Source organism: Leuresthes tenuis, unplaced genomic scaffold (assembly GCF_036924035.1).
Source record: "Leuresthes tenuis unplaced genomic scaffold, fLeuTen1.0.hap1 SCAF_23, whole genome shotgun sequence".
Taxonomy (NCBI): domain Eukaryota; kingdom Metazoa; phylum Chordata; class Actinopteri; order Atheriniformes; family Atherinopsidae; genus Leuresthes; species Leuresthes tenuis.
The window spans coordinates 15,122,489-15,130,780 of record NW_027325377.1 but is presented as its reverse complement, the minus strand read 5'-3'; the positions used below and the strand labels follow the sequence as shown (position 1 = coordinate 15,130,780).

General features: G+C 39.7%; 1 protein-coding gene across 1 annotated transcript; it reads left to right on the top strand.

Annotated features, from left to right (window-relative positions):
* Nucleotides 1-242: 242 nt before the first annotated feature.
* On the top strand, nt 243-6,752 carry ssbp1 (single-stranded DNA binding protein 1). Its single transcript, XM_072377232.1, has 7 exons — nt 243-317; nt 2,036-2,145; nt 2,509-2,566; nt 3,917-4,057; nt 4,695-4,782; nt 5,896-5,984; nt 6,074-6,752. Exons 2-7 carry the CDS (start codon nt 2,122-2,124, stop codon nt 6,115-6,117), a joined length of 444 nt encoding a protein of 147 aa, XP_072233333.1. The 5' UTR covers nt 243-317; nt 2,036-2,121; the 3' UTR covers nt 6,118-6,752.
* Nucleotides 6,753-8,292: the final 1,540 nt, after the last annotated feature.

The following is an 8,292-nucleotide window of genomic DNA, read 5'->3' as shown; positions in this document are numbered from 1 at the left end:
TTCTTAAGTGTGCTGTTATTAATTTGATTACAGTGGATAATAAGATTACTAGTTGTGGCAAATCGTTTATTTATCCTATTTCAAATATCACTCAACTAGAGATCTCAGAAATGTTTCACATTGTCATTATAATAAGGAGCTACATCACCACCAGGTGGTGGTTTGTGGAACCCATGTTTTATTATTATCAACGATGTGAGGCGGAACTTATAGCGAACTGTTCAACGTCGGACTTGTTCCGGAGTCGGACCGGAAACAGCGTGAGGTTACCGAAGTGTCTTCGGCATTGCTGAGTTTTTATCCGGTTCCACAGTTCTGTAAGTTGCATGCTTTAATGCTGGTATCCACCGAGGCGTTGGCGTTAAACTAATTTAACTTTTGAACCAAGAATACTTGTGACAAACGGTGGTTTTAAGGGTTTATTTCGTGTTTACGTCCAGTGGCGGGAGACTCCTGAAGCCTCACTGCTGCTGTAAGAAGGCGCTGCATTGACTTTGCTTCATTCGCCATCTGACCTCAGAACATTGTAAGATTTAGTTTTGTCAACATCTTTGACTGTCGTTTAACACACTGAGCGTCAATTTTAACAGATAGTTCATTGGATATGGCGTCAAACTCGCAGTTATTCACATTACAGCCCCAACCACGATTTGATATAAATTTCTTTTTACATTCTTAATCGTTAAAACATTTTAATGGTAATATTAAATGTAGGATTGAATTTACTTAAGACTTAAATTTGCGATTAAATTTGAAGCTACATTCCTCCTTTTAGAAATGTTTTGTGATTTTTCTCTGGTGTAACAAGAGTTGGCAACAGTGTTGACACTAAATGTAAATTAAGTTACCTCATTCTCAATCAGAAGTAGTGGCGATAAATGGATTAAAACAATTTAAAATCCCACTCTTCAGCAGGACGCAGACTGTGATTTTCCTTGTGAGGCATATCATCGTGTGTGGTTGTGTTTTACGGTTTTATTCTGAGCTAAGTTTTAAGACACTGTTGATCTGCATGTAAACCTCTTGAAAATACCATTGGGTGGCAATGAGCTCATCTAAAAAAAAAAAAAAAAAAGAAATGCTGCTTCATTCACCTGTGGAGCGATTTGGTTTGGCTGCAACTATCATTAACCAGAAGTTCCTTTGCAAGAAACCTTCACATGTCTCTGCTGACGGTTTTCTGTCTCTTCAAAGGCTTTTGTGACGGTGACGATTTTCACGCAGCTCTCTTTGTTCATACTCCTGAAGCAGGAAGTACTCACAAATCCCTCCATATAACTTTTTTTTAGTAAGATATTACTGTGGAGGTGTCTTTGTGCTGCCTCAAGTGGGGACTCATATCCTAAAACAAGGCTGCACTCTACATTTGGACAAAAAAAGAACAGAGAAAGTCACAATTATGATCATATTATACTGTGTCTGCCTATTTGGCTTGCTTTAAATTAAAATTTTCCAGTCATACCATTTATACATTACTTTAAATCTAAAGTTTAGCCGTAACCACTTTTAAAGATAAACTCTTTGTGCTTTTATCATCTCAACAAATATCTGATATTTTATGTCACAGGCTGAAATTATGTATCTCTGCACAGAAATGTAGATGAAAGTCCTACAGAATGACCGTCTTTCTGCTTTAACCACTTGATATTCATCCAACCTGTATTCCCGTGCTCTCTTTGTGGCACATTTCGTTCATTTGCACTTGACTTTCCAGCTCCTCACATCTTTTCAACTGAATTCTAATCCCCAAAACTGCGGTGGTCTCCACATACAACCAGTACATGTTGCTTAATTCGATCATTTTCTCACTATTACAGCCTTTGTCCTGTTACTCTTTTAAGTTCCAGCCTCTATAGGTGCATCGTGCTAAAACAAGGTTTTTTTTTTTAATTTAAAAAAACACATTCTGGAGATGGCATTATAGTGAGGAATATTTCAACAATGTGTGGATATTGTATGTATTTTTCTTAAGGCTGACTTTTTCTTAAAAAACCCACAGTTGCATTCACTCCTAATGGATTTATTCTCTTCTCAGTGTGTGGTCCGGGTCTGTCCTATGAAGGCAATTTATTGCTGTTGACTTTATATTCTTCATTTGGAGGTGTCTACACCACAGAGAGGATGTTAAGGGGTGCCACAGCACAGGTGAGAAGAAAGCGGGTCTTTCTGAATAATGCAAATTGATGCTAGATAGAATTATTGTTGTTTGATTTATTTGTATCTGCAGCAGGTTGAAAAGAAGCCCGGTTGCCTTTTTATTCAAGCTCTTAAGATGGCTGCAATCATTGATAGTGTATTTAAGTGTGATGTAAAAAAAAAATCTGTTGTCATTACATACAAATCATCGCAAAAGAAATCCACTTTTTATACATTTCTTTCATTACTTTACAACAAATCCACACCTTTGACGAGTGAAGGCAATTTTTTCTGCTTTTTAAAGCATGCGCTCATGCAGAGTGAGTTTATTTTTTCTATAATGCGAATGATTTTGCGTGCACTCTCTCACAGATCATCAGGCAGGTGGTGAGATACAGGAGTACAGACGCAAGCCTCATCCTGGAGAGATGTAAGTAAATGTCGAGTCTTTACTAAAGAGGCCGTGTCGTGTTTTCTGGGGTTCTTTTTCGCTCAGCGTATGTGTCGTGTTGTTTTATCTCTTTTATATAAGTCCACACCGACCTCGTTAGTTGTCTAGACCAGATGTGTCCGACCTTTTCAGCTTTGACCTTCACTCGTGGCGTGTTTAATTTTAGCTTAATTCGTTGCAGAAAACGCTGCTTCGCGGACCAGCTGTTGAAAGTGACAGCGATTCGTTTCAAAGTAACTTTTTAGCCCGCTGTCATTTGAAAGGGAGTCGATAAACTTCCTGTTTCTCCGGGGATCCTCACAAACGGGTCGAGAATTCACCAAAATAATCAAAGCCACACAACCCACAATCCTGCCATTAAATCCGTATAGTTTCTCCTCAGGTACTGCAACCATCAAATCTGCTGACTAAGTATTATGTTACTGTAATTTTAGGCTCTGTGTAGTTAGGAAACAGATAAAAGTTGATCGCCTGCTAACTATGTTGGTGGTTCTGCTGCTTTTAAGACATCACTGATCAAAACATTAATTTCTCAACCCATTGATTAAAAACCGACATCTACATTTGGGAACTTTATGATCCGTTCGGTCCGATGCGGGCTGCTTGATGCGGGTTTTAGGTCTTCATTGTGTTGGAATACCATTAAGAGATTTTCAGGCGCTCGGTTGTGTGACGTAGGACACCGCGATGTTCTGAATTTGTAGTTCTCTGCTTTAATTTAAGAAGGCAAAGGATGTTTTCCTAGAAGCGTCGCCGCTCGTCATGGTGAATTTCAGCAAAATTAAGTTCTTTCTTTGTTTCATATGGAGTCCACTCTCATTTAAAAAGCGATTAAACATAACTTTATTTCATCCGACAGTCTAGATATTCGCATAATGCCAAACGGCACATTAATCGGGATCAACAGAAGATTGGAACATGCAAGGTTCTGTTATACACACTGAGAAGCATATTCTTCTCAGTCACTACAGTCTACTTTTTTATCAGTTATTTGACAGATTCCTCATGGCCATTCGACACTATCTTTGTAGTATAAGCATCCTTGTTTAATTGAACATTTCAGATACAACCCCGATTCCATAAAAAAAAGTTGTGACAGTGTGTGAAATGGAAATTAAGAACAGAATTAACATTTTATTCACAGAAAACCTTAAATCATCTTAAATTTGGTGGCAGCTGTTTCCCTAAAAGCAGATGACTGCATTGCTCACGTGTGGCGGCGTTGTTTGCATCGTCTGTCTGTTACTAAGCGACACATTTGCATGTTTTGAAAGGTTACCGATCAGGATTTGTTTAATGTTAAAAACAGTTTTTTTACCGTCCTTTCAGCCCTAAATCGCGTGCAGCTGCTGGGGCGAGTTGGTCAGGACCCGGTGATGAGACAAGTGGAGGGTCGGAACCCCGTGACCATCTTCTCGGTGGCGACCAATGAGATGTGGCGCTCTGGAGATGGAGAGATAAGCGCAACAGGTGGGACAGCTTAGTTACATCACCATCAATTCTAGGATTTAAGTTTGAGGAGCTGAGTGAGGCTATACCTACGATATCATGAAAGCAAAAGTTTTGCTTTTATTTAAGCTGCTCGTTTGAATAAAAGACATTATAAAAAGACCTAAATCTGATGGTGTTTAACTGGTTATAGCTGAGTTACCGGATAGTGTTTGCATGTAAATAATAGACGAAAATGATTTCAAGAGAACTAAATAAGGTTGAATGACAGATAAATAGCTTTGGAGCACCTATTTGGGAACGATATTGTAGTTGTCGGGACATTGGCTGTGAATTTTACTTGCCATCTGTGGTCTGCCCTGATAATATTGGATAAAAGAGTTGATTTTTCCCACTAGAGGTTGTCGGCGAGCTTGAACTCCTAATGGATCGCTGCTGTTTCAGACAGCTGCACTTCTTTATAAGCAGCTGCTTCACACGTTGCTGTTCTTGGCTGCATTTTAAGTGACCGAGTATTCACTCTCAAACCCTTCATGGTTTATTGATTGTTCCTTATCAGGAATTATGATGGCAGCAGGTGGAACTTCTTAAACATGCACGTTTTCTTAAGTTTGATGCAAAACGAGACCGATTAACCGGCTGCTCTTTGGAACTCCAGGTGACGTCAGCCAGAAGACGACGTGGCATCGCGTTTCAGTGTTCAAACCTGGTCTGAGAGACGTAGCCTACCAGTACATCAAGAAAGGGTATGTGCAGGCACTGCATGTTGCACGCTGTCTTTATCCACTGAACAACAACAAAGCCAAAATGCAGGGAATAAAGTGTGAAAAACTAAGTCTGCCGTTACTGATTTTAGAATAATAAGAGGGTAAACAGCAGCCAGGTTCTGCTAATCAAATGCACTTAATTAGATCATCAGGAGGTCTGACACCTGTAAAATAAGAGGTTTATTCAGTTTCCTGGTCTGTGGCATTCAGGTGTGTGTTAACATAATTCCAGGGAGAAAAGACATCAATAATGAGCTTAGAGAAGCAACTGTTGCTGGCCATCAATCTGGGAAGAGTTACAAGGCCATTTCCACACTATTCAGAGTCCATTGTTCTAGAGCGAGAAAGATTATTCACAAGTGGAAAATGCTCAGGACAGCTGCCAATCTTCCCAGGAGTTGGACGTTCCAGCAAGTTCACAACGAGGTCAGACTGTGTGATGCTCAAACAAACTGCAAAGAAAAGTTACATCTCAGACTCTACAGGCCTCAGTTAGCATGCTAAATGTTAAAGTTCATGACAGTACAATTAGGAAAAGACTGAATAAGGATGGCTTGTGCAACTTAACAAACCTAAAGACTTCTGGAACAATTCACACAATCACATCACACCGGGAGGCTTTCTGTTATGGACGCGCACTCCCGGCTGGAAGTGTGGCAGGAATTAGACTGAGCAAATCTGAGCAAAAAAAAAATGGCAGTTGAGGCTCTTCATTGTGTCGATAACAATGTAGCATATATCTGTACGAAGGCAAGAGGAAAGCGCCATGCGGGTCGGCAGAAAGGGCAAACTCGCCACAACACTGGCGCTTACTCGCACAGCAGCCACAAAGAGGCATTCATATGTCATCTCTGCTGATGTTTTGGATATTTTACATGAGGGCTGGGTGGGAAGTTGTTTCGCCTTTTACTTATTCATTTTAAACTGGTAAGAAAACTCTTAATATAACACACCAAAAAAAAAAAAAAAAACAGGAACTGACATTTAAGGATATGAGAATATATCTGCGGTGACTTTAAGACCCTCAGAATCCACCTTCTCGCAAAGAGAGAAGAGGAAATCATTGTCTAATGAAGCCTTTGTGTCCTCCAGGGCGAGGGTTCTAGTGGAAGGGAAACTGGACTATGGAGAGTATGTGGACAAGAACCAAGTCAGACGTCAGGCCACCACCATCATCGCAGGTCAGATTAAACGCCCTCTCTGATAACGTACACCTCCTCCCTCGTATGCCAACTAAAAAGCCACCTTGCTCTGTTATTTTTCTCCTCAGACAGCATCATATTCCTGAGCGACAACTTGAAAGAGAGAATCTGAAGGACACACGTCTTCCTCCTTTTTTTCTTCTTTTTTTTTTTTCTATTTTCTCGTTTGTTCAAGAATAAACACTTCGACGCCAAAGTAAAGGACCGTTTTGGAAGAAGACGGGCAGAAAGAGCTGTGATCATGGTTGGCTGTGGCGCCCCTTACTGGTGGAAATGAAGCCCGAGCCTTCAGGAGGAGCAGAAAGAACCCTCTGCCGTTGTAAACGTACGCTGATTATGAGTTCGGTTGTGCTATGTGTTGATAGCGATTACAAATATATGTAAAGCCCCTTTTATGTGTGTATTCAGACTGAATTTGTGAAAGTCTTGCAAGAAAGAGTTGCACCTAAAACAAAAAAGTATGATCCATCCAACTTGCTTCAGAATATTTCTCACAAATCCAAACTTCTCATTTGTCTTTGAGAAGCTCTGTTAAGAGATACCTTTATTAGTACTTAATAAAAGAGTTTTTTTTATAGTTTAGGGTTTGTTGTGCTCACATTTGTTATTTTATTGTTGATTTTATGACATGCAAGGCAGTGCCAGACTGTCTCCTTCTACAGCTGAACCACTTCAGAGCGAACAAACGGTATTGGCTGGCTTTAATTAGAGTTGAGTCATCCCACTTTGTCTCGTCTGCGAGCCTAAAGGTTGTTAATCGGAGAGATTTTTATTTTTTTTAAAAGAGAGAAATGAAAGAATGTCCGCCTTTACTGTTGCAGTCTCCTAGCAGTGTTCATTTGCCACACAGCTGGCTTCAGAACTGGACTAATCCTGCGGAATATGCTGAAAGGGATGCCAAATGTTGGCTCTCTTTCTTGCGCTTCTTTTCATGCGGATGACTCTTGACTGAAAGTTGTTCAGTTTCAGAGAAAAGTGCTGATGGCAAAAAGACTTGAGGGTTCAGAAAAAGAATGCCAGTTTGCAAATTTAGAGAAAGCACGTTTAAAGTTTGTTTAATTTCTGTAGCATTTGTTTTCCTTTGAGATCCCCTTTAAAATAGTTTATGTATATATATACTATATAAATTTAGTTTATTGTACTCTTGTTATCTGCCCTGTCACTCTCTTGTCAGCTGTTATCACGTACATCTGTATTTCATATCCTTCCTGAGCTGACTTGTGGCTTTCACACCTCCCCTGTTGCTTCATTTCTTTGTTTAAATGGATAAAAGGTCATTTTCTTTGGCACAGATATTATAACGTTTATTTGTATTCTCTTCCTAAAGAGAGAATATATGTGATTCAGCCTCCCAGTGTTCATCATTGTTTAGTAACTCTATTCCTAAAGCATCATAAAATTAAGGAAAGTAGAGCAGTGTGTGTAGTTCAGATAAAACGATCAAAAAGAAAGTTTTTGGGGTTTTTATATAAAGTCAAAGACACATGCTTAAGTGTTTAAAAATAATCAAGAATTACTTTGAACTTTTTAAATTATGACTAGATTGGCTGTTTCTCTTTTAGGGGAGGTGGGTTTAGATAGAAGGTAGTCTTGGCCTAAAGAGATTGGTTGAAGAAGCTTTAGACATCTCCTCTGATTGGCTGATTCACCTGTCAGTTAAAGCCACGGGAGGGCAGATCTGCGCTATTGAACAGGCTTTAACTACAGGAGATATCGGATTGGCCAGGTGACTGACATTGGGCGGAGCTTTGAGTTCTGGAAACTTGTGGATTCAGTCAAGACGGTCGGGAACTACATAGGTCAGACCGGAAATGCGTGCAAGTGACTTAGAAATAAAAGCATCAAATAAACAACCGAATAATTTTGAGTAATTTTAATGTTAATTTCCCATCCATTTAAATTAACGATTATTTAGAAATAGAAATAGAAAAATACTTTATTCATCCCCCAGTGGGGGAAATTCAAATTAGTCGAGTAGCTCAAAAAATGATTGCATACTAGACAACAACAACGATAATAATAATAATAATCAATGACGAAATAGATCAATTTGAGAAGAACATGTCAGCAGTTGGTATTAAAAAGCCTTTTAGCTGTGGGGACAAAGGACCTCCTGAACCTCTCAGTCCTGCAGCACAGTGAGATGAGCCTCTCATTGCAGCTGCTCCTCTGACCTGCCAGGATGCTGTGGAGAGGATGCCTATTATTATCCAAAACAGAATATAATATCCTCCTCATCCGTTGTTCCACCACAGGACTGAGAGGGTCTTGTCTTCTACCTACAACA

What these genes read in the sequence shown, in the direction of transcription:
- ssbp1 (XM_072377232.1), top strand. Translation starts at nt 2,122, where the DNA reads ATGTTAAGGGGTGCCACAGCACAG. An exon ending in AAGCCTCATCCTGGAGAGAT is followed by an intron (nt 2,567 to 3,916) that starts GTAAGTAAATGT and finishes CCGTCCTTTCAG; the next exon opens with CCCTAAATCGCGTGCAGCTG. An exon ending in GGCCACCACCATCATCGCAG is followed by an intron (nt 5,985 to 6,073) that starts GTCAGATTAAAC and finishes TTTTCTCCTCAG; the next exon opens with ACAGCATCATATTCCTGAGC.